This window comes from Diaphorina citri, unplaced genomic scaffold, assembly GCF_000475195.1.
Source record: "Diaphorina citri unplaced genomic scaffold, Diaci psyllid genome assembly version 1.1 scaffold674, whole genome shotgun sequence".
NCBI classification, from domain to species: Eukaryota; Metazoa; Arthropoda; class Insecta; order Hemiptera; family Psyllidae; genus Diaphorina; species Diaphorina citri.
This window is the reverse complement of record NW_007378107.1, coordinates 75,999-102,883: the sequence shown is the minus strand read 5'-3', so window position 1 is coordinate 102,883 and position 26,885 is coordinate 75,999. Positions and strand designations below refer to the sequence as shown.

The window sequence follows — 26,885 nt, the reverse complement described above, 5'->3', positions numbered from 1 at the left end:
ATTCAAAATGCCAAAAAAAAAAACATGGGCTAAAAATCACTTTTTTGACATCAGGGGATCCCAAAACGGATATTTCCAACCATTTCCCGATTTTGAAAATTGTCTCCTATATTTCTTGATTCAAAAAAGTAAATAACCTTGGAAGGATAACATCCTTTTTTAATCGAAGATTCAAAATGCCAAAAAAAAACGATGAAATTCTGTTTCGTGTTAATATAGGGGCGGCGCTTCGAACTCTTGACGTTCGCGGGCCTCCTGGCACGCTTGATAATAAATATTATCAATCCTTTGTCATCATCTCGTCTGTTTCTACCAAAGAATAAGAAATTGTTTCTATGAAGCGGGAATAATGTGTTACATTCCAGGACAACTGCTTGGTACAGCTGCAATGCCGTACATGTAGGTTGTACCCATCATGTCTAACGCAATACTTGGAGCCCTCTCACCTTCTTTGTTTGCAGATTCAATGCGATTGGTTTTCCAATCCGTCCAATAATATTTTTCATCTGTGATACTCAACCCGAATGGATAGGTACAATTTGAATAGACTTTCCTTCTCACGCGATTACGAATGGTCATGCATTCTAACGACTTGGAATCGGCGTCCACCCAGCATAATTCATCGGTTCGGAAATCCACTGCCAATGAATTGGGTAGCTTCAAGTCTGCTGCTTTCAAAAAGATCTCCCGATCAGTACCGTCCAAGTTGGACCATTCAATTTTGGGACCACTTCTGTTCCAATCGGACCAAAACAATTTCCTGAAGAAGAGAGAGGAAAAAAGATAAATAAATACAAACCTAGATATAAATAATAATAAATCAATTTGGTAAAAATCGGACTGTCACTCATCCAGAATAATCCAGATATCAACCAATGTGTGTTTGTTTGTTTGTTTGTTTGTTTGTTTGTTTGTTTGTTTGTTTGAACTTTATGCATGGCCAAACCACTCATCCGATTCTAACGAAACTTTGTGAACTTATTGCTTGCACTCCCGTGAAGGTTATAGGCTATTTTTCGATTCGTTTTAGGTATTAAAAAAAAAAAAAAAAAATAGCGTGACCGACCATAGTGTTGACGCTACTTTACTCGTATAGCTAAATGAGAATGAGTAGATATCTTGAGCTCAATCCCCAATTCGCTTAATGACCCTAAAAGAAGTTTTCTTGTACTTTTTCCAGGTTCACTGCTTTGGGAGAAAGTCTCAACAGACGGAGTGAAACCTCATCCTAGGTCAGAAAGTGTTGCGCTTACTTTATCCGAGCTTCTGTTTTCTCAAAACTCCAACAAGTACGAGAGAACACAATCTCATGACTATCAGAATAACATCCTTCCCCTCACTCAGAATAACATCAATATTCTTGATAAAAACCATCGCTCGAATTTCGACATGAAACGTAAAACTGCCACCACACCCAATAGTTGTAATTTGAATATTTTAAAAGAAATATCCAAGCTTTCCCAGAAAAATCTGCCCCTCCTGTCTCAGAACCGGTGCAGCTATATCGCTTTAAATAGCAATGGTAGTAATGAAAGCGTAAATAATTCTGATATAGATGAATCACCTTGCATGAAAAGAGAGTTAGTTCCGTCCAAAAGATCTCAAAGTACAAACATGATCAGTAGAACACCTCTGTCTCCCACGACACCTATGACCAATAAAGATTTTACCATGTCGTTTCAAATGACGCGAGACAACTCATCCGTCCCCAATTTTAATTGTTCATCTCTTCTGACTCCTGTAGAAGTCACGAAACTTGTTTATTTAGATGGCGAGGAAGCCCCTGTTATGCATAAAGTCGAGGACTTCTCATCCATTCATCAACGATTCCACCCGAACAACACCAAAATGAATAGGAGAAGCTATCCGTCGTCAGGATCAGCTTCGGTGAGGTTCGGTAACCCGATCACAACACCTGAGGAAACTTCGGATTATGCCAGTTTGGAAACTGTTCACAATCAAAATGATAAACTCAAGTCACAACGCACGGATTCTGTTAAGAGCTTTTCAAATCCCAACTACATGGGACCAGATGTCCAAAGTATTTTATCAAAGCAAAAGGACTATAACAAAACGTTGAACAGCCCAGCTGATAGTGTCCTGGAGGATAGGATCGGAAGAGCTACTAGTAGACCAGACTATCTCGAGATGAAACCTATACCTCCACGGTCTTTATCCTTGGCCCCAAGTACCAATTGTTATTCGAAACAGGAAGCTGTTCGGAAAAGAAACAACAGATGTAGCAGTGCTGGCCGGTATGAGGAGCGGTATGAAAAGCCACCAATTACTAAACTATGTGTGTTTCTAATTGGCGGAAAGGAACAGGGACAAGTAACCGTATTCCGACGACCTCTTTCTATTTGGAAGCTTAGTTTGCCTCGACATATTCATTAGTAATAATACCCACTACATCGCTCTTTACAAATGGCTCATGGAGAAATACAGGGTGTCCCGCAAATGAATGTGCAAAGTTTCAGGGTTGATGCAGAAACTCAACGGCTACCTAGTATAAAATGCAGAACAATCTCATCCAAAGTTCAACAGCTATTAAGCGGTACATGTATATACTCGTAAGTCTAAAAAGATATTTTTAATCAGGCTACTGATCTGGGACACCCTGTATTATTATTTTTAGAATACTGAAAAGCGAAAGTTGCTATTAGGTAATTTGTGCAATACCTGCCTATTGGTTCGTAACCCAGTAGCTCATGTAGGTAAATAATGTATTTAGATATAGGATTATGTATTTTGATTTTTATTATTATTGATATTATTTAGCGGTTTTATTTTTTCAAAGGATATACGGCTGTAGGTAACTTGCGTAGGTACCTAATTTTAACCTCATAGTTGCTTACTAAAATGAAAAAGAGATGTTCGACTTGCGTACTGGGTCATTTTTTTATATTTATTATTCAAAAAGTGCATAGCCATATTAAAAATTGAATAGGCCATAACCCATAACTCCGGCCGTGGTTGTCGGATCAAGCTCTATGGTATGATGTATCACAAGTAGGCGGCATTTTTCCACAGTAGCTGCCTAGCTGAAAATAATTCTATATACTCCGAAAAACTACCCGTTTTCATCCAGTACGGAAGTAATAAAATTAGTACATCTATAGTACGCAAGTACATAGTACTGTCTACCTGTAGGTACTTTTAGTACGCAACTATGTAGTGAGAAAATTAGTACATCTATAGTACGCAAGTACATAGTACTGTCTACCTGTAGGTACTTTTAGTACGCAACTATGTAGTGAGAAAAAAAAAATCAAATCTCAAATTCATTGTGGTAAAGCAGAGCTTTTTCAAAACTTTTGTGGATACCACAACATTACTAAGTGCCTCCTTGCAATCAATTTCCATATTTCAATAATCTTTTTACACTGGTAATTCAATATACTCGATTAAAGTAGCTACTCAAGTGTCCTCACGAAGCTGAATGCACTCCGGATCCCAAGCACAGAGCCGAAAAAAACTTCGGCCCGCCGGGAATTGAACCCGGGACCTCCGCCGTGCAATCCTAGTGTGATATCCACTCGGCCACGGAGGTTACATACACAACTAGTACTGCAGTACGCATAGTACACACGGGGATAAACATAGAATACACAACAAAAGAACATTTAACAAAAACAAAAGAATCAACACTTCGATCTACTTTCATTAGAGATAAACTCTACAGCCAGGCAAAAGCTTCTGAACTAATTTCCCTCTCTTTAAGACAGTCTTGAGTCAGGTATTTTAAGGAGATCATCATGAAGAGGAACCTGTTGATTAGATTGGATTTTGTCATACATTTTGATCAAATCTTCCATGCTTACGACGTAAAGGGGAAGGGGCGATATGACTTAGAACAAATAGCCACTCGGTAGGTGTGGAACGGACTGTTCCGGAGATGAGTTGCATGGTGGGTTTCAGAAGGGCTATTACTTTAGTAAGGTAGAAAATTGACGGACTCTCCCTTTGAATCGTTAATATCTCCGTAAATAATGACTTCTCAGAAAATTCCAAAAAGAGGTACTTTTCTATCAGGAGAAATTTAATGGTTTCCAGTAGGAAATTGAAGAAAAATGAATTGAAAAAATGCTATTTTTAAATACTCCCAAAAAATCTTTTGCTCAAACTTCTGAGACTGCTTGTTTTGTGGGGAGGGCGTTTCCAAATGTGCAAGACCTATCTCATAGAAAATTAGCGTTTTAAGAGGATAAGTTAATTATGAAAAAACGTCGAAAAACGGAAAATCCTGAATAACTCCGCCCCTGCTGGAATTCGAGCCCGACCAAATAGGGTTTTCTGGTAGCCCTTTAGGTCCTGCACCAACCCTCAAGCGTTATACAGTCGTTCGCGGGACACCCTGTATATCTATCGGTCTTGATCAAAGGATTTTGGTGGAGTACACACATAATAGGAACATACAGTGTGTTCATAAAGCCCCACCCCCCCGCCTTAATTTTTGAACGGATGAATTTAATTTTGTATGCAAGCCTATATATGTAGGTACCTAATATTTTCAACTTTAGCACCCTGACTCCCGAAGCATATTAAATCTGTTAGTAAACGTATAAATAATAAGACTTGGACATTGAGTTCATTTAATTGTAAAATTCTGATTTTATACTCTTGGTGGTGGACAAACTTGTCGGCATCAATTGGTTGGGTTGGTGGCAAGTGGTAACATGGACGAATAATGGCAGGCAAAGTTCAAGCTTGTAGTTAAAAAAAAAAAAAAAAAAAAAAAAAAAAAACTGTAGGTACCTATGTTTTATGTTTTCATTCTAGATACCGAGTCGTGGCATTTATTATCGTGCGGCAAAAACTGCCCTCCCGCCCGTCATAAACATTCAGCTATCACTCATGGTGATGCTATGTGGATCTATGGAGGCATGACGGACCTTCATGATCGGGCTGATCTCTGGAGATTTGACCTACGTGAGTATCAGTAGTGCATATCTGAATAGATGCAACTATTTGTCCCCCTGTTCAATTCCCGGCGGGATCGAAGTTTTTTCGGCTCTGCGCTTGGATTGAGGGGTACACTCAACCAATTGAGTTTTTGTAAAGATGATGTATCACACTCCTTGCCTTTGCCCTTGTAAATGTAAAACATCCGGGAATGTTTGATTCCTTATTACACGGGGAGTATTTTAAGATTTTACCGTTGGCGGCTCGTCGGAAAATTTTTCAGCTTGGTTCGATTTTCGGCCACTTTAAATGAGCCCTTATTACATGGGGAGTATTTTGAGGTAGAAATTTTTCTCAGCATTCCCGATTGGAAAAACTATTTACTCCAAAAGAGTTTAAGCAAGGTTGGTATTCTTGAGCGAATGTATCAAATCTAATATATCAAAATGAATGTTTGTGTGTGTGTTTGTTTGTTTGTTTGTTTGTTTGTTTGTTTGAACTTTATGCATGGCCAAACCAATCATCCGATTCTAACGAAACTTTGTGAACTTATTGCTTGCACTCCCGTGAAGGTTATAGGCTATTTTCCGATTCGTTTTTGTTAAGCTACGCCGAGCAAGACATGGATGAGTGACATGAACGGCCATGCCTTAAGGATTTACTAGCAGAAATAAAAGAAAAGAGACCAGAACTGACGCCCTGAGAACTGATAATGCGAAAGGCAGTGATCATTGACACCTGCCACACCGTACGGAAGCAACTCACCTTGTGTATCAGCCGGACCTAGCTAGGTCTCTGGAACATGAGAAGACGTGTGACGCAAGGATGCAAATTGCAACCCCCATTATCCTAAGCGCCGCTGGCCCAATTTGAAGCTGAATACTAAAGGGAGTAAAGGGGCAAATTAAACAACAGCACCATAGACCATTTTTCTTTCCAGCTCTCTTTTTTACTGAATTCGGAACCACTAAATGGATGAGTGACATGAACGGCCATGCCTTAAGGATTTACTAGCAGAAATCCGGAGCAAAGCGACGGATTTCGGCTAGTGATTTATGAAAATTAAGGGATGAAGCATGTTTCAGGACGGAATTCAGTATCCTTCTTACCAGTTTCTTGTTCAGACCGACATTTATCGCCATCCCGGTAAAACCCGTCATGGCATACACATTCGAATGTAGATGTATCTGTATTTTCTGCACAGTATGCGTTACGGCCACATTGGCTTGATGTTGTCTCTTCGACACCATCCTCTTTGACACTCTTTGTGGGGATATCTGGTTCAGAGCATGGAACTAAAATCAAATAACGGAGATAAATACATTAGATTTTTTTTTTTTTTTTTACTAGTTTACTTTTACTGTAGCTTTAAGTTAGGGACTTATTGTAGAAAATTACAAATGGGTAGCCCCCGTGAATTAAAAAAAAATACCTACTCGTAACTCGCGAATAATCCAGATATCAACCAAAGTCAATGTTGCTTCAGACTTGGAAAATTTTTCGAGGAAAAAAAATCCAATTTTTTTGATACGTTATAAATATGATTCCTTATCACACGGGGAGTATTTTAAGATACAAAATTTTCCACCAAAAATCGGCCACCATTGGCGGCACGGCGGGAAAAAAAAGTTCAATTTTCGGACACTTTAAATGATCCATTATTACATGTTGATTAAAGGCTATAAAAAATGTAGGTAGTAGTTGTGACCCTCGTTCTGCAAGTACATACGTATGAAATAAATTTACCTATAATATGGATGCACTACGATTCCTCTTGGATTTACCAAGTCTTTAGATACAATGACTTTAGGTTGGTCGTCATTCAGGTTGGCCATGGAAATTGTGTCCATCTGTGAGTCGGTCCAATACAATACACGGTTGACCCAGTCAAATGTCAATCCTTCTGGTGATCGGATGTCTAAAAAAGAAAAAGAAAATATTTGCAGACCTTAATGAGGAGGAATATATGACGTAAAAGGGACATAAGTACTTGCTTATTGTAAAAAAGAGACAGACTATGGCACTATGGTATAGGCCGCGTAAGCTTGACTTCACAAATTGATGTTTTGACGGTAGGTTTGTTTATTTTTTTCAACATGTATTTTCCCTTTTTTGTGTCAATTTAAAGCTCATTTAGATTATCCTTTTTTTTTGCCAAAATCGAAAAAAAAAATCTCATTTTCTTTTTTTTTATGTTGAATAGATTACAAGGATTTAATAATATGCGTTTTATATCGAGGTGACCACACGACAGAACAGTATTCCACCTTGGATTCACATATACATGTAGTAAAGTATTTTTAACGTTGTTGAATTTCTAAAAATTCTCAAATGACGAGCTTTACTCAAAAAATGATGCACCTATTTACAAAAATAAAGTAAAAATAATACAATTGGATCTTACTTGTGGTAATTACATCCTCCACGTTTTTACCATCTAAGTGAGCTCGTTTGATGCTGCTCTTATCTGCAACACTACTGTAATACACCTGACCTTCAACGCAGTCTACAGTTATGCCTGCAATTGAAATCAGTAAATCTGTTAGTAAACGTATAAATAATAAGACTTGGACATTGAGTTCATTTAATTGTAAAATTCTGATTTTATACTCTTGGACTTACTTACCGATCAACATTTTGGTTCGGGTAAATAATGATGGGACTTACCAATCAACGTTTGGTTCGATAAATAATGATGGGACTAAAATTAGTACATCTATAGTACGCAAGTACATAGTACTGTCTACCTGTAGGTACTTTTAGTACGCAACTATGTAGTGAGAAAAAAAAATCAAATCTCAAATTCATTGTGGTAAAGCAGAGCTTTTTCAAAACTTTTGTGGATACCACAACATTACTAAGTGCCTCCTTGCAATCAATTTCCATATTTCAATAATCTTTTTACACTGGTAATTCAATATACTCGATTAAAGTAGCTACTCAAGTGTCCTCACGAATGGATACCACAACATTACTAAGTGCCTCCTTGCAATCAATTTCCATATTTCATTATCTTTTTACACTGGTAATTCAATATACTCGATCAAAGTAGCTACTCAAGTGTCCTCACGAGGCTGAATGCACTCCGGATCCCAAGCACAGAGCCGAAAAAAACTTCGGCCCGCCGGGAATTGAACCCGGGACCTCCGCCGTGCAATCCTAGTGTGATATCCACTCGGCCACGGAGGTTACATACACAACTAGTACTGCAGTACGCATAGTACACACGGGGATAAACATAGAATAGCCTAGTGTGATATCCACTCGGCCACGGAGGTTACATACACAACTAGTACTGCAGTACGCATAGTACACACGGGGATAAACATAGCCCTGTGAAAAAAAAAGTAAAACTATAGTTAGTTAGCTTGGAAGGTAAGGCCCCAGCTTTGTAAGCGCTATGGCGCGGTTTCATTCCCACCCGAGGCTAACTTTATCCTAAACAGATAAGGTTCGCTCTCTGAACGGCTAGCTTTAGCTTTCCCCTAAAAATAATCTTCTCCTTGGCTGGAGGCCTAAACGACCATATGCCTGTATCACAGCAGCTGCCCATTCTCCTCTTTCCAATGTGATGGGACTTACCGATCAACATTTTGGTTCGGGTAAATATAATGATGGGACTTACCAATCAACGTTTGGTTCGGTAAATAATTATGGGACTTACCAATCAACATTTGGTTCGGGTAAATAATGATGGAACTTACCAATCAACATTTGGTTCGGGTGGTTAATGATGGGACGGCCACGATCAGTTCTAGTAGGTTGGTATGGAACTCGAAGCATGAACATACCTTGGTTCACTAGCAGGAAATCACTTTCTTTCTTACGGACAGCTACAATTTATAGAAAAACATTAATATTTTTTTCCTTTTTTTTATAATTAGCAAGGTCTATTGTAATAATTATGCATTGTAAAATGTTAAACCCATAAAATACACGAGACCTTGTTTAGACTGCTGGGGTAAAGGGACTTTTTAGTCTCATTCGAGCAGGATAAACAAGGTATATTCTATTCTATTCTAATATTGAATTCAAATCAAATGAAATATTTAAACTAATGTTTATAAATTTCGCATAAAATTTTTAAACACAGGTCACACTTAAAACTACATAAAACAATAAGAGAGAAAAAAAAATCAAAATAATAACAAAACTAACACAGATAATTGACCGAACGAAGTAAAGGCCTACGTTTTAATTTGACAGTTTTGCATTTGGTTTGGCTTTTTGAAAGTTTGTTTGTTCCGCTACAACTCGCGATTGTCTGGTCCGATTTTGATCAAATTGGATAAAGGACTCAATAATAATAAGGTCAAGGCACATTGATCCTTGAAATTTGTCGGGACGCAATTCGTAAGTACCCCCGGGCCCTGGACGCAACTCGTAATGAACCTTTTCAAAGGAAATTATCTGGGGCGCAACATTGTACGAAGCCTAAAAATAGAAGTCCTTTTTTTTCTTTCGAATTCAATTATTTATCGTGTTAAAATTAAAAGTAGAGCTTTTGGTGATAAGAAGAAAAAACTTACGTTTACATGTTATCCCGTTTCCTGTAAAACCTTCGTTACATTCGCAATGGAAATGTCCCTGTGACGCCACAACACAGCTTGCGTCTTTGCCACACAACGACCTATCCTCCAAACAACTCTTCAGCGGGTGACATTCTACACCGTTGCCCACATAGCCCTGTGAGTCTTTGCCACACAACGACCTATCCTCCAAACAACTCTTCAGCGGGTGACATTCTACACCGTTGCCCACATAGCCCTGTGAAAAAAAAAGTAAAACTATAGTTAGTTAGCTTGGAAGGTAAGGCCCCAGCTTTGTAAGCGCTATGGCGCGGTTTCATTCCCACCCGAGGCTAACTTTATCCTAAACAGATAAGGTTCGCTCTCTGAACGGCTAGCTTTAGCTTTCCCCTAAAAATAATCTTCTCCTTGGCTGGAGGCCTAAACGACCATATGCCTGTATCACAGCAGCTGCCCATTCTCCTCTTTCCAATGCCGCTTATTTCCATTCTTCCTGATTGATTCCCATGAGCTCTACATCCTTCTTCATGTTGTCCTTCCATCTGGATCGTGGTTTTTATCTCAGTCGGTATCCCTCCACATTCTCTTCAAACGCTATCCTTGCTATCTGTGCTTCATTCATCCTGACTACATGCCCCGCCCAGTTAAGCCAGCGAATTTAGGTTCTATTTATCGTGACAGCATTCTCAGGAATGAGCTCTTCCACCCAAACATATTTTAGCCAACACCTGAGAGCAGTATAAGACGCGTTTCGTTCTTATTGGAACTCATCAGTTAAACATAGCTCTCAGGTGCTGGCCAAGAATTTGGAAGTGTTATTTATTTACACGCTTCATCAGTTAAACATAGCTCTCAGGTGCTGGCCAAGAATTTGGAAGTGTTATTTATTTATTTATTTACACGCTAAGCAGCAAGGCCATGTGTGGAGAAGTGTTATTTATACTTCAGAGATGGAAATTGTGGAGAAACGAGAACCTGCGTTTTCTATGTAAGATTTTATTTTGTGTTGAGTGTTGTTGTGAGCGCCACAGAACTCCCCCCAAGTGACAGTGTTAGTCACCACAATATAAAAAATGGGTATGGGTAGTTGAGTATAAATAAATGAACTCAACCAAGTGAACTAACCTGGGCACATTGACACCTATACCCAGCGCTGGTTGCGTTGTAAACACACTCTGCGTTCGCGTGACAATTCTTCACAACATTACAGCCCAAACTTTCCGGGTTGCACTCGGTAACGCCGTCTCCTGTATAGCCGAAGTTACATATGCACTTGGCTTGCTCTCGAGATTCGTTGAATTCATCCGGACTGGTACACTGGGCATTTGGATGACATGGGGTATCACATTCTGAAAGAGAGAATCGGATAGGAACCTTCACCATAGAAATTCTGTGCCTATTCATAAACAGTTTAAGAAATAGTAAAATTCATCGACACAGGGAAGTGTTGAACCCCTAACTTCTCAACTGTAAGTCGGATAGTGCTAGAAGTTTCACCATTCGATTTGGTATGAAAAATCACATAAGATAGACTATTCTTGAGCGAATGTATCAAATCTAATATATCAAAATGAATGTTTGTGTGTGTGTTTGTTTGTTTGTTTGTTTGTTTGTTTGTTTGTTTGTTTGTTTGTTTGTTTGTTTGTTTGTTTGTTTGTTTGTTTGTTTGTTTGTTTGTTTGTTTGTTTGTTTGTTTGTTTGTTTGTTTGTTTGTTTGTTTGTTTGTTTGTTTGTTTGTTTGTTTGTTTGTTTGTTTGTTTGTTTGTTTGTTTGTTTGTTTGTTTGTTTGTTTGTTTGTTTGTTTGTTTGTTTGTTTGTTTGTTTGTTTGTTTGTTTGTTTGTTTGTTTGTTTGTCTGTTCTTTTGCTTGTTTGTTTGCTTTTTTGTTTGTTTGCTTGCTTCTATGTCTGTCTGTTCTTTTGCTTGTTTGTTTGCTTTTTCAGGACCGACATTTTCGCCATCCCGGTAAAACCCGTCATGGCATTACACAATTCGAATGTAGATGTATCTGTATTTTCTGCACAGTATGCGTTACGGGCCACATTGGCTTGATGGTTGTCTCTTCGACACCATCCCTCTTTTGACACTCTTTGTGGGATATATCTGGTTCAGAGCATGGAACTTAAAATTCACAATAACGGAGAAAATACATTTAGCAGATTTTTTTTTTTTGAAATTAATAGTAATACTTTTACTGTAGCTTTAAGTTAGGGACTTATGTAGAAAAATTACAAATGGTTAGACCCCGTGAATTAAAAAAGAAAATACCTACTCGTTAACATCTCGCGATTGCTCTATCCTGGATAGCTGAATGAAGAGTTTTAAAATAAAAAAATTTTATAAAAAAAAACCAAAATTTTTTTTTTTTTTTTTTTTTTTTTTTTGCCTATTTGGAATGATTATCCCTTCACGATTGTTCAAATTTACAGTTCAATGTAGGTAATTTCTCGGAGATGAAATTTTCAATCTACCAAAAGATTTCTCATCGTGACCATAATGTAGGGTACCTACTTATGTAAGTACTAGGGTTGGGAATCAGTTCGCAGAAGGTACCATTCCCTGTGTATCCGGCATTACAAATACAGTAGGTGCGTGAACTCTGATCATCAGATCTGCAAGTAGCTTGAGGATGACAAATCTCCACTTGGAAACAAGATTCCTCTGTAAATAGCAGAAAAAACGAGGGCATGTCTTCTATTAAAATGGATTGTAAACTAGGTATTTATGTAGGTATGTGCTGGTGGTTAACCTGTCCTTTGTACGGGATCAGCGGTGCGTAAAAGGCATTACTTTGAAGCGCCGCCATTATGAATCAGCATGGAATATGACAAATCTAGGTGGCCTATGTCACTGTTAGTACTCTTCTTAAAAAAAAAGAAAAAAAAAAAAAATTGCACATAAGAAAAAGAAAGCTAACAAAAAAGGGGAACAAATTGACAAATTGACCAGATCAGTAAAAATTTTAAAATTAAATTTAAAAATAAACATTGTAAAAAAATTTGAATTTTGCCGCCAGGGGGAGCTTTCTTTTTCTTATGTGCAATTTTTTACAGTTTACACTGATGATGCCAGCAATGGCGAAACATGTCTGTTTGAATAAACAATAAAAAACCCCTCCCCCAACTGTGAAGAGTAAAAGTTATTGTGTTCTTCTTTTCAAGATGAATCTTCACAAAGTTACGTCAGAATCTATCAAAAGAAAAAAAGATCAAAATCGGTCGAGCCGTTTTCTCGGGGATTCCTCGCAAAGAGTCACTGGTACTCCTTAGGTCAACAGTAGTCGATTACTAGGGAGTAAATGGTCCAAATTATAGGCTAATCTGCCTAATCTATGTCTCTGATAGGCCCCTATTTTCCACGGGGGTAGGAAATACGTTAATGGGACCAACTCCAATTGCTGTAGCTATAAACTTACCTGTAATGTAATTGAACGTTCATCGCCTCGAAGAAAAAAGAAACTTACCGACAGGGGTACATTCAGCACCATTGCCATCATAACCAGCATTGCATTGACAGAGATACTCTTGGGCGTAAGACATGTAGACGCACTGGGCATTAGGATGACATGAAGTTTTGGTGTTACACGGAACTATCAATAAAATAGAAAACAAAATTTTCGTTACTTGAATTGCTGGTAGGTGCCTATTTAGGATGACATGAAGTTTTGGTGTTACACGGAACTATCAATAAAATAGAAAACAAAATTTTCGTTACTTGAATTGCTGGTAGGTGCCTGGTAGGAAGTTGTCAACATACCTAAGGGTAGGAAGTTTTATCCTAGTCTCATTCTAAGAAAGAGATATGTAGCTATATCTATTTTTTGAACATAGGTAGATAAAAGAAAATATGTTTGTAATTGAAAACTGAATAGTTAAGGTGGGGTGGGGGATTCATCTCAATACTTGCCTACATAGATTTTAAGAACTTTGTATTTAAAACACACCTCCTCCTCGACTTCTAGAAGGATCAGAATCTTGCTTCACACATATAGAGCCACTTTCAACAAATCCTTTCGGACATTCACAATCTTGGAAGATGCAAATTTTAGGAGCTGTACTCTCATTATTTCTGCCAGGTTCGACAGCGAAGCAATTGTAACCATCCCCTTCAAATCCATCGTTACAGACACAAAAGTGATTGGAAACAGCTTCGTTGAGAATACACTGTGCGTCCGGACTACAATCTTGAGCAATGTCACACGTTACTGTAAAACAACAAACGTATACCTACAGGTATTAGGGTACATTCACTAAAAATTCTCAATTTAAAACCTCAAAGAATCCGAATAGCCAGCCTCTAGTTAGCTTGGAGAGGGTTGCACACCTCCCTTCAAAGTGCGAAGTCGAAAACAAAAATACACACACACACACACAACAAACATTCCGCACAGCTCACTGAGTATTACAGCACATAGAGAAATGACTGTTAGTAACATACCAGAGATTTGATACCCGTTCGGCGCGCTGATACTTTTAGAAAATAGCCATCCGACACTATTCGCCCAGAAGCTCGCAAGTTGAAGACTGGGACCAAGGTTGGAAGGAAGATTGGTGAGAACCGTGTAGTGTCTATTGTTCTCACTTGTGTCAACATAGGATTGAATAGGAATGTTGTTATCTTGAATTCCATTGATGTCCACAGAGAGCTTTCCGTTGATTCTCATTGGTTTTCCTTTGAATTGAGGAAAGTACCAGGTTAGAATAATAAATATATGTACAATAATCATAATAAAGAAATTGAGCTGCGTATTTTTTTGCAATGGTCGATGGTTTTACATAGTTTGTTCATAGGTATAGTCCCAGGCCACCCTTTTACCTTTTTTAGGCATAGGCAGACCTTGATTATGCTAATTGATAGAGCATGTCGGGAGATATTCGAAATTTTGGAGGGTCCCCAGGGGGGCCAACTTTAAAATCTTAAATGAGAACCCCCTGTTTATAATACATCATATCAAAGGCCTTGAGGTTAGAATGTAATAATAATAACATTACATTCTAACCTCAAGATTTCCAATAACATTACATTACAGATTTCCGATAACATTACATTCTAACCTCAAAGCGTATCTAAATAAGCAGGAGGTTCCAGGCTCCGTTGTGGACACCCTGGTGCGAAGGTCGATGGTCTCGGTGGGGGTCCATGGTCTATGATCGCCGTTGTGACCGCGCACTTACCCTCGAGCAGACAGTTGATTCCATTTCCGTAATAGCCTGGCTTGCATACACAGCAGTATCCTGTGTCCTCATCAGAGCAGTCAGCTTTGCTGTGACATGTAGCCGCAGCTTCGACACAAGTAGATTCGCGGGTGATCCGGGTCTTCGGTTCTGGGGTTTCTACTTGACCCGAATTGGCCAGATTTCCCACGCGGAAAATCCACATGCCCGGTGAGTCTGTGTTGGATGTTCTGCAGGAAATATAATCAAGTTTAACCAAGTATGAATTCCCTTTTTTTCTTAAAAAAGAAAGAAGAAAAAAAAAGATGGGTGTTTCACCGCCGTTTTTGACCGAACGAAATAAGGTCTACGTTTAAACCGTTTTGCATTTGGTTTAGAAAGTCTTGACCTATAGGTACCTATAGTTTTGGGGAGTCTACTCCCTTTACTTGTTCAATATCCCTAACCGTTTGGTAAGTAGGACTAAAAAACCGCTAATAAGCGCGGTCAAACCCATCTTAACATTCTTGACATTTTTCGTGCGATATTAGTTTCTAACCTGCGAGCTCCGCTCCGGTAGTAGCCATTATTACCCCCGATATATAAGTCTCATATCAACCTCCTGTTCACTAAAATATGTACATTGTATTGTAGACCAGGGCCTTACTTGTCCAAGTTGAAAGCTTGATCGGTTCCTGAGCTGGGCAAAGAATACACAAAGTCATCTTGCATGAGACCGGCTTGTGCTTTGGCGTCCGACAAACTCAACTGATCCGGATCCACTTGCAACCATTGAATTCCGTTTTCAGCGTAAAGATACTCGACGAAAGATTCCTCCCCATCTGATATCACTATGATTTGGAAAGTATTAAACTGAAACATGGGACAAATATGTACGTGGAAATCTGGACTAGTTGGAAGAAATAATATGGATTTACAGTGGAGCTAAACTAAAAAAGAAAAAAAATTCCAAGTCCGGCCGTAGGCGGCCTATGGCCGGACTCAAAATACTCCCGATGTAATGAGGAATCATTTAAAGTGTCCGAAAATTGAACTTTTTTTTTAATTTTCTATGTCCGAAGTCCGAAGCAACATTGAATTGAGTTGATATCTGGATGAATGACTGTCCAAATTGTTACAGTCGCGTCCTTGTCCTTGGACCATTACGGGATAGTATACAAAATTTTATCGCTCTACGACAAACTGTTCTTGAGATATTTTGCACATATTTGTCTATTATACCTACGGTTGCTCAATGCTCATGCTCTGCGTTTATGTTTCTTACCTTATTAGCTTTTGGCCCATTGTATCCAACTTCGACCCAGGTTACAATGAACACGGACTTGGCTTTGAATGGATTAGCCAGTCGTGGGAAATTTCTTGCTACATCCTCGTCAGCTCTTTGCAAAAGTTCAGGATCCTCGGATTCACGGTAGTAGATCTTGCCTGCAGTTTTTACGTCGATGTTGGAATAGAGAGCAGCGATGGCAGGATAGTCCAGAGGAAGTGTCATACTTATGAATTCGGGGAGAGGAAATCTAAATGTCAGACATCCGAATTCATTGACCTAGGGAACGATTTTCACAGCAATAAAATGATAATTAATTTAGGTAACTAAGTAGGGCAGAATAGGGAAAAGGAGATTGGAAATAAAGTCACCAAAATCTAATTCAACATTCCACCCCCTCTACCTATACAACCTATAACCCTGATCTAATGATGGCGGGAGGCCTGGGAATCGAACCTGGGTCTCCCACACGTGCAAGGTGGGGGCCAAAAAATGTGTATCATGCAAATGATTGCTTCCGTGACTGGCTGTTGCGGGGCCCACTCAGCATCGTGAGGAAAATGAGTGTATCTATCTATGCAATATAATGCGCATAGCTACCGGTGGGGTGCCAGCATGGTATAGGTATACATTGGATGTTAGGATTATTGAGATATAGGGAAAAATCCTACAATGCTGTAGTGAGCACCAAAGTTGTGATATAACAAATAATAACACAAAGAAATTGCATTTATTATTACAGAATAAGGAAAGTAATAAAAATCTGGTTTGAACATCACAGGACTTTCCTTATCCTATTAAATTATGCTTAGCTGGGTTTCTTAGGGCATGATTTTGGGGGTCTCTCATAGCTTTTTCGTTACCTCTTATAGCGTTTAGCCAGTACCCTTTACCAAAAGTTTTGTGTTGCAACCTTGCCAACCGCAGCAGCGATCTTTACCAAAAGTTTCGTGTTGCAACCTTGCCAACCGCAGCACCGATCTTTACCAAAAGTTTTGTGTTGCAACCTTGCCAACCGCAGCAGCGATCTTTACCAAAAGTTTCGTGTTGCAAACTTGCCAACCGCAGCACCGATCTTTACCAAAAGTTTCGTGTTGCAACTTTGTCGCACATACCTATATGTACATACGCACATATGTTCAATTCTCTAGCTCTTACCGTTCTTGATATATTTTGTTGACAGACACACACAGAGACCAAAGGCTGAAACTTTGGATTTAGGCTCTAGGGACCTCAAAACGTGTTTTAGAACTAAAAACTGAACATCGAAAATTTGACCCGATTTCATCACCTACCTACTTCCTATAGTTATAGGATAAGAAAAGTAAAAAGGATATCAGTCGGTCACGTTCCCCATATCTCCTCCACTGGGTAATTTAAATTTATTCGATATGGGTTTCTCACTTGAACTTTACCCTATGCTAGCTGATAACGACCATGAACACATGCCTTGAAACTGACGGATTATGTTGTTGTTTGATACTAGGTACCTACCTTTCTTACCCGATTAGAATAAATGCGCCTTTGTAACTATTGTAAGTAAAAGTCCGCCTTACTTTGTTACACATCAATGGATTCAATTGACAAGTCAATATGAATGGGTCAGTCAACGGTCGACCGGAAACGTATACAGGGTGCCCCGCGAACGACTGTACATTTGTACAACGCTTGAAGGTTGCTGCAGAAAAACACCACCACCAACTACAGTGGTTGTGGTGGTGTTTTTGGAAGAAGAAAAGGCGGTGAGGTGATAGAATATTCTGTAAACTCTGCGACACACTGAACCAAGTTTGGCCACTGAAGACTCCTTTATACTCACTCTGGAAAGTCAAACAAATAAATGAATAAATTTTTTTTTTTTTTTTTTTTTTTTTTTTTTTTTTTTTTTTTTGTCGTTGATTTTGTTGTTGGTGGTAGCTGTTGTTGTGGTGATGTAGTTGTTGTTTTAGGAAAGGCAGTGAGGTGATAGAATGAAACCGTCTGATGTCCACTGTTGCACGTTGTTGATCTTGTTGTTCATAATATTGGTTTTATTTTTATTGTTGGTTATTGAAGGAAAATTCGGTGCGGTGATAGAAAGAAACAGGTGGGCAGGGATTCATAGTAAGGTAGAAAATTGACGGACTCTCCCTTTGAATCGTTAATATCTCCGTAAATAATGACTTCTCAGAAAATTCCAAAAAGAGGTAGGTACTTTTCTATCAGGAGAAATTTAATGGTTTCCAGTAGGAAATTGAAGAAAAATGAATTGAAAAAATGCTATTTTTAAATACTCCCAAAAAATCTTTTGCTCAAACTTCTGAGACTGCTTGTTTTGTGGGGAGGGCGTTTCCAAATGTGCAAGACCTATCTCATAGAAAATTAGCGTTTTAAGAGGATAAGTTAATTATGAAAAAACGTCGAAAAACGGAAAATCCTGAATAACTCCGCCCCTGCTGGAATTCGAGCCCGACCAAATAGGGTTTTCTGGTAGCCCTTTAGGTCCTGCACCAACCCTCAAGCGTTATACAGTCGTTCGCGGGACACCCTGTATATCTATCGGTCTTGATCAAAGGATTTTGGTGGAGTACACACATAATAGGAACATACAGTGTGTTCATAAAGCCCCACCCCCCCGCCTTAATTTTTGAACGGATGAATTTAATTTTGTATGCAAGCCTATATATGTAGGTACCTAATATTTTCAACTTTAGCACCCTGACTCCCGAAGCATATTCCATGGTGTTTACCCACAGAAACCCATGTATTAAATCATCTCCCTTAACGTGAGAGACAGACTCCAATTTCTTGGTATTTTTCATTAAGAAATAGCAAAATTTCACTCAGATACCCTCTTTCAGATAACCATTGAAAATACACAAGTGGCCCGTGGCACAAAGTGAGACAAATAAAAAAATAAAAAAAAACACACCTCTTTGCTGCCTCTGAGTGCACAGAGGTGATGAATAAGGCAGAAACATGAACGTCTAAACAGGGGGGAATGCAGCCTCACACGAGTTATATTAAATTAGGAAACTTACAAAGATGGATGTGTAAGTTTCATCAAAAAACTTGACTGGAACTTTGAGGAAAATTTCGGGAGCTTGCTCATCTTGCAAGCTGGGCAGGAGGGCATCCCGTTCTTCTACACCATAGGGATAAAATTTGGACAAAGGCACTCCACACACAAGAGGTGTGAGTAATAAAATAATCACTAGGGGGCGAGAATACCCCATGTTATACCACTGAATAGAACTCACTAAATGAGAAACGAGAAGCTCGGGAGCTCACTGATTATTTTGAAGGGGAGCCAAGTTGATAAGCGCGGTGGAATGAGAAAAGGAAGGTAGCGAAAATAATGAGTTCGTGGCGTAATCATCTAAGAAACGATGCGCTAACCCGTTATCATCTATGAAATGGAAAAAATGCTTTTTGAAACTATCAAGGTACCTAAATACATCTGTACAACTTAAGAAGAGTAGAATCGACCAAGTCCAAGGCACAACGAAGTCGAAGCTAAGAACTGAAGAACGAAAAGATAGTACCCAAGTAGGTACCTACAACCTACATACATACAGGTTCAATCTAAAAATTGCCCCATAGAAAATAAACCCGTAAAAGCGTTTTTTTTTTTTAATCATAAAAGTCCCCAGTACACTTTTCGGGTAAACTAGTATTCACTCTTATAAAAACGAGACACTCGGATTATCTCGAGAAAAGATTTGAATTTTGATCTTTCTCTCTCTCTTCAAAATCAAAATTTGCTGAAACCCATACATTCATCTTGTCAAATCACAAAGGACCGAAAAGTGTTGAAGTGCGTTACGGATTTAAATAAAAAGAGACAGCTTTAAAACTGGAGATTTATTTTCGTCACCCAACCCTTTCATTATTTCATATTGCGTCTTGTGTTTTCTGGCTACCACCTCATTAGAAATTTCAATCTGCACTCGCGCTGTGCTGGATATGTTCTAACTTCTAATATTGGTACATATTGCCATAAACTCCTTAGAGATTGAATACCGTTGCAGAGATGAACAAGTTGAAACGAAACTTGGTGTTGTTTGAACGCTAATGCCTTGGACACGTGTAAAGTGTCCATAGGTGCTACACTGTCCATAGGTGCTACACTGACCATAGGTGCTACACTCACCCTAATTGGTTTAGGAGTGTTCTAAAGGTAGTTTCAAGGTTAGGAATGTTAAAAAAGTTAACAAAATTTTTATAAAGTAAGAAATTATTCCATTCAAATGGAAGAGAAATCACCTCATAGAGTAGAGAAAACTCTCTGCACTATCAACTCATTAAAGAGGAATAATACCTTCCATTACCTCAGAGAAGGGAGAATACTCATTTTTATCACCTCTTAAGCTGAAAACAAACTATGCTAATGTGACATGGGATAACAGAGTATGACAAGATATAAAAGTGACCAAAATGGAGGAGTTGCAATTGGGAAAATATTATTAATAAAAGGTTGATTCCTACATAAAAAATTGTGAAAAATCCAAATCTGAGGTCAAAACTCTGAAAAAGTAACTTTAAAAGGTCAAAAATTTAATTTTCAATTGCTGTTCTAATGAAAAAGTCCTAAGAGTTGTGACGTCACATTTCATGTCAAAATGTGCAGAAACACTTGCACACTAACAAACGAAGCGGGAGTCATGAATTATGATGTCATCACCTACGGGAGCGTATGCCGTGACATTAAACTTCACAATTTACCGGTATTTTTAAATCAATTTATCTCAGTATCTAGAAGTCGTAGAAAAAAAGAAAAAAATGTTGGTCCTCATTTTACCTGCTCTATGACTTTGAAACATCACCCAAGTAAGCATAACTAATCTATTGGTTGGAAATTATTTAGGTACCTAGAAAGGAAGATAAATCTCCTCACCTTAAAAAAGGATTATACTACCTTCTATCACTCCATAGAATGGAAAATAGGTGCTCACTTTTATTACCTCTTATACTCCCTTCTATCATTTTATATGAAGGAGGAGCTTTGACAGTTTGAGTACTTTGAGTAGTGACCAGAGTTATGATAAGATTTATGATTTGCAAAAAGTAAACAGAGTAAACTAAAAAATTCTTTGAGCGGCCGATAGAGAACAGCACCAGTATCAAATCAAATAAGAAATCAGCATGATTCTTATATCTGTGTACGTCTGAGGCGCAGAATAGAAGGTGGTTACACTGTGAAACCGGTATGCTTCAAAGGGTTAAAGGGTTAGGACACAAAAAGGAGCTTTCTTTTTCCTTGTCATGACTTCTGAATAATAATGGTGGATACAGAAAAGAAAGGCTTACCTTGGCTTTAGAGCCAGGCCGATTTCTTCTAAGTATTGAGATTCCATCCGCCATCTTCATGATTTTATGATCAATTACCTTCCGAAATGACTCAAAACTTTCAAAAGTCAAAATAAATACCTGTAAGATTAAATTGCTAAAAAAGACTTTTTATAGTTTTTACTCTTTCTAAAAACATTAAATTCGCCCATTTAATTTAAGTTTGAGCTTTGACTTTGACCGCTTTGAGCTTTGAGAGTTTGAGCCGTTTGCGTTTGAGGCGTGAGGCGTTTGAGTTTTTGAGTACTAGTACTTTGAGTTTGAGTTTGAGCATTTACATTTAATCTGAAAATATCATATATTTTGTTTTTCTATTTTTCTTTTATCTATTCGCCCATTTAATTTAAGTTTGAGCTTTGACTTTGACCGCTTTGAGCTTTGAGAGTTTGAGCCGTTTGCGTTTGAGGCGTGAGGCGGTGAGGCGTTTGAGTACTAGTACTTTGAGTTTGAGTTTGAGTTGAGCATTTACATTTAATCTGAAAATATCATATATTTTGTTTTTCTATTTTTCTTTTATCGGTTTTTCTTTTTCATTCCGACGTGGGTGGGGTGCGATGCGAACCCGACGTGAAGTGACGCGTGTTTTTCATTCCACTTCCCCTACTTTAGCGTCAACGCTGCGTCTTCCCTAAGGGTGTGTTTATGTACTGTGGGCTGAGCTAGGCCATTAGGGTCTGTTTTTCATTATCTAGTGGAGAAATTACGAAACATTTTTTTCCTTTCCCTCAATACAATGGAGCAGTTGCAGTTGGGTAAAAATTATGAATAAAAGATTCCTACGTAAAAAGTTGTGAAAAATCCAAATCTGAAGTCAAAACTCCGAAAAAGTAACTTTAAAAGGTCGAAAATTCAACGAATCCGAATAGCCAGCCTCTAGTTAGCTTGGAGAGGGTTGCACACCTCCCTTCAAAGTGCGAAGTCGAAATAATAATAATAATAATAATAGGTAGTGCTTATTTATACTGCTCGCATAGGACTGTAAAGTCCCTTTACTCTAGCAGTAGGCTACTACTATTATTGTGGTCAAATTCTCAAATTATATTGAGGATAAAATTCCATACCACGGCTGGGATTGAACCCACGCCCTCCTGTTTACCAGGCGAGCGCCTTGACCACAACACCAGTTTGATTCCCGCCCCGGGCGGCTTTTATCCTAAACAGATAGGATTCATTCTTGGAATAGCCAGACAGAAAGATGGATAGAAAGGTGAAGGTACAATGGTACATACTTACTCTTGTCCAATGAAACACAAATTGATCCCTTGCTGATAAAGCCTTCAATGCAATTACAGTGGGGTCCTGAAGTAAAGTCTTCGATACATTCAGCATTTTCTTGGCATCTCACTGTATCGCAATTATTATCACTAAAATTCGTTGAGTCTAAAATCACAGATAATAATAAAGTGGAATATAGAACAACATAAAATAAGAAGCAAAAAATAATATGGATCAGGTGCCTCCAAAACAGATAGTTTTACGTAGGTATCTATTAGATGGGCGTAGCCAGCATCTGGTCTAGAGGGGGGGGGGCAGCCGCGGTTTAAAGGAGAGGGGGTATTTACCCCGCGGTTTGACAAAAATGAATTAAATGTAAACTGCGCCGCAGACGATTTTTTTAGCCAAAATAATGTCCCCAGAGTGCCTGGTGAGAAGGCAACGCGTGTACAGTGCTGGCTGCGTTATTGATATTATTAGTGTAAATCAGCAGTATGTGTAAAAACGTTTACGTCTAACACAGACTGCTGAACACCTCCAACAGGGGGGACAAAAAGGAGGCACCACCAACGCCACAGCAGCAGCCACAAACTTTTTTGGGATACATGTTAATAAAATTGCATTTATACACCGTACATTCGTCCCAGCTTGGGCAAGAGTCTGAGTGAGATCTACAGTTCACAGAACTACTACTAGTAGTAGTAGTAGTATTTAATACCATCAGCTCAGGTGGATTCGGGCCGTGAGGAGGTCAACCCCCAAGTAACTTCCGATAGAATCCTGTTTAATCGTCCTTCCTTACGTAAGACTGAATGATCCACACATGTAATAACAGTAATACCCGAAGACACTACAAATATTGGCCTATAAATTGGAATATCCAACCCCTTATAAGCCACTTATCGAATTCTCCCCGCAGATTTCCTGGATATTCACTACTTCTAGGTACATTTTACATAATGTTATGCCTACTACTAGACAATACTTACCCTCTTCACAATTAAATCCATCCCCACTAAATCCCCGCTTACACTGGCACTGGTAAGTCCCAGGTCGGTTAATGCAATCTGCATTGTTGTTACAGATGGGAGGGTAATTCATACATTCGTCCACGTCTGTACATACAAAGGCCACTCTCCGATCATCCAGATAATCCTTTTGATATCTGAAAATGAGGAATGTGAACCATGCTGACTGGCGCCTATCTCACCCCCACAGCCCGTGCTACGAGAGTATTTGGGGGTTCGTAGGGACATTTAGAGGCCCCTTGTCTATAATTTGGAGCATCGTTAAATCACTATTGAACCAGGAGCCCCCAGGCGAAAACTCGTGGGGGGGGTGAAATGCAACTGACTGTGCTATTGGATTCATAGTTCTTCATTGAGTCATGTCTGTGTAAAAGGCTGACAGTTTAAACATGTACATTTCCAACTTGAACTCACCCAGGATCACAGTTACACGTCCTATAGTCTGTCAGATTAGTACAAGTACTATGAGGAGGGTTGCAAGCTCGAGGATCCGACTCACAGGGTGATGTCGGACCAGTTTGAGGAACAGTGATCTCTGAAAAATTATAAATAGCTGTCATTTAAAAGAATAAAAATACCTACATGACAATAGTTAATGTGCTTGTGGAGATTTTTTTACAGTAAATAAAAAAAAAGATGTTTGATAGAGGAAACTGCAACTGCTAAGGTCTTATCGTCCCAAATTCGAAGAGAGAAGGAAGACAGGAAAGGAGAAAGCCAGCCGTTCCGAGAACGAATATTGTCCGTTCAGGATAAAATCCTCCCCGGTCGGAATCGAACCGCGGCCTAGCGTTTGACAAAGCTAATTAGTTGCTGTAATTACGATTTCATGCCTATGGCGGCCTTCAATCTCTCGACATTCGCGCGTCTCCCAGCACGCTTGATTAACGTCTGGGGCGAGGTTCATCCTAAACAGATATTTGAACAAAGACACATTACCCTATTTTGTAAACTTACCAGTGCATTGATGACCGTTTCCGGTAAAGCCAGGTCGACATTGGCAGGAATAGGATCCAATTTCGTTGAAACACATGGCATTCTTATGACACAAGTCGGTCCCTGCATTGCATTCATTGATGTCAAAACAACCGAAGTCATCCTGCAGTCTATCCTCGGAGTAAAGTTGTTGAAATCTGTGGAGAGAGGACATTTTGAGTTACCGATGGAAATGACTTGCCCCTTGATTTGATATATCGAAGATTTTTTTTTTTAGGAAAATCTCGTGTATCTAGAAGGAAGAAAAAAAACTGTTCACTTACCCTCGGTTACAGATGCAAGTAGGCTTGTCATCTTCGACAATACACGAGCTGTTGGCAACACAGAAGAAATTTTTGCAAGGATCATCGTTCACTAAAAATAAAGAAGTAAAAATTTATTTTAATAAAACAGATAAATTTTCAGGGCACATAGGTATGTAGAATATATTATTTACATACACTGGGCGACAAAATTACCAGAACGATCCTATTTTTTGGTTTTTCTCAAACGGCCGTTCAGTGTTGATTTTTTTTCCCGGTAAAACCATTATTAATGTTATTCGCTGTAAAGTTTAAAACTTATTCCACAAGGCCGCATACCTACTTACCCTGTGAGTACAAAAAAGAAAATTAAAAACAAGGATCAGTTTTATGCTGAAAATGCATGTTTTTGGAGATCAATGTTAACGTAACTTTTGTCTCCTCAATATTTTTAAACCATTTTTGAATGGTGCTTCAGAAAAGAACGAAATTAATTCTTTATCCAATACTGAATCAGCTTTACTTACAGTTAAGACTGGATATTTTATTGGTGGAAGCCACTCTCAGGATTCTAGTGTGATCTTCATATAGAATCATGTTCCTTGAAGATTTCATTCTCGAGTTGACAAGCTTCTTCATTTGACTGTAGCAACCTTCGTTAAACTGAATGGTTTGGATTACGCTCACTGTTACCTCAGGAGGATTATTCCGATCCAACCGGTAAGTGTGAGATGATTGTGATTGGAAGATATGTTCTGAATCTAACAAGGGAAAAAAGAAAGGATTCAAAAGTAGGTACATAAAGTATTTTCTCTCTCTCTCTCTCTCTCTCTCTCTCTCTCTCTCTCTCTCTCTCTCTCTCTCTCTCTCTCTCTCTCTCTCTAATAAGGCGCTTTAACATGTTAATTAATGTCGTTCGCGCCGACATAAAGTATTAGTCCGCATTATTTGGCCTTCTTCGCGTATTTTATTTAAACATTTTTTTATTCATTTATTTATTTTTAAGAACACCAACCGGCCTTATCATTTTAACTAAACACCTACCAGTTGAAGAGTGTGTAAATTCTTGTTGCAAATCTTCGAGTACTGGGCTCACTCCCACTGCAATAGAGGGTGCTGTTCCCTGGATAGAACCCTGCATCTTCAACTGATCATATACGTCATGTCCGAAGAATTCTTCCTGAACGTGAAGTCGTTGTCCAGTGGAGAAGATCAACTCAGCAGAATAGTTGAATACGCCCCCTGTAGAAATAGGTAGCATGGATGGCGATGGAAAAGGGGTAAAAAGTATGTAGGTTCGTTATTATACATAATAAAAGTTTTGTAGAATTGGAATCACCTATTTCCTGTATTTAGGAAAGTTTAGTTGTGCTGAAGAAATCTGAGAACATTGAAGAGAAGGAGTATTGAAAAGTACCTACCGAAGTAATTTTATTATGCTAGATAAGGTCAGCCCAGTGGTAACGTGCTTGCTTGACATGCAGAAGGTCCCGGGTTCGATCCCCACCATCGAAAAAAATTGAACTCGTTTTTCGATTGCAAATATTTCAATGGGTTACTTTCTGGTATTCTTGTGTTGACCAAACACCTAAATCGGAACTATTGTGTCTCTTATCGCCCATCTGACGAAGCATATTCCATGGTGTTTACCCACAGAAACCCATGTATTAAATCATCTCCCTTAACGTGAGAGACAGACTCCAATTTCTTGGTAACGAAGCATATTCCATGGTGTTTACCCACAGAAACCCATGTATTAAATCATCTCCCTTAACGTGAGAGACAGACTCCAATTTCTTGGTATTTTTCATTAAGAAATAGCAAAATTTCACTCAGATACCCTCTTTCAGATAACCATTGAAAATACACAAGTGGCCCGTGGCACAAAGTGAGACAAATAAAAAAATAAAAAAAAACACACCTCTTTGCTGCCTCTGAGTGCACAGAGGTGATGAATAAGGCAGAAACATGAACGTCTAAACAGGGGGGAATGCAGCCTCACACGAGTTATATTAAATTAGGAAACTTACAAAGATGGATGTGTAAGTTTCATCAAAAAACTTGACTGGAACTTTGAGGAAAATTTCGGGAGCTTGCTCATCTTGCAAGCTGGGCAGGAGGGCATCCCGTTCTTCTACACCATAGGGATAAAATTTGGACAAAGGCACTCCACACACAAGAGGTGTGAGTAATAAAATAATCACT

General features: G+C 38.8%; 1 protein-coding gene and 1 long non-coding RNA gene across 2 annotated transcripts; both read right to left on the bottom strand.

Annotated features, from left to right (window-relative positions):
- Nucleotides 1-135: 135 nt before the first annotated feature.
- LOC103511096 (nidogen-2) lies at nt 136-25,922 on the bottom strand (the record flags this gene model as incomplete). Its single annotated transcript, XM_026824962.1, is given in 17 exon segments — nt 136-760; nt 6,649-6,820; nt 7,307-7,420; nt 8,607-8,735; nt 9,432-9,588; nt 10,557-10,827; nt 11,473-11,551; nt 11,942-12,091; nt 12,894-13,019; nt 13,374-13,634; nt 22,433-22,579; nt 23,404-23,579; nt 23,857-23,977; nt 24,400-24,575; nt 24,702-24,792; nt 25,208-25,441; nt 25,725-25,922. Coding segments are annotated over 17 exon segments (3,008 nt in total), but the record flags the coding sequence as incomplete, so codon positions are not given.
- Nucleotides 2,965-3,323, bottom strand: LOC113468198. The gene is made up of 2 exons (XR_003392044.1): nt 3,224-3,323; nt 2,965-3,144 (listed from the first exon to the last, which is right to left on the bottom strand). It is a non-coding gene; the product is annotated as an uncharacterized LOC113468198 (long non-coding RNA).
- Nucleotides 25,923-26,885: the final 963 nt, after the last annotated feature.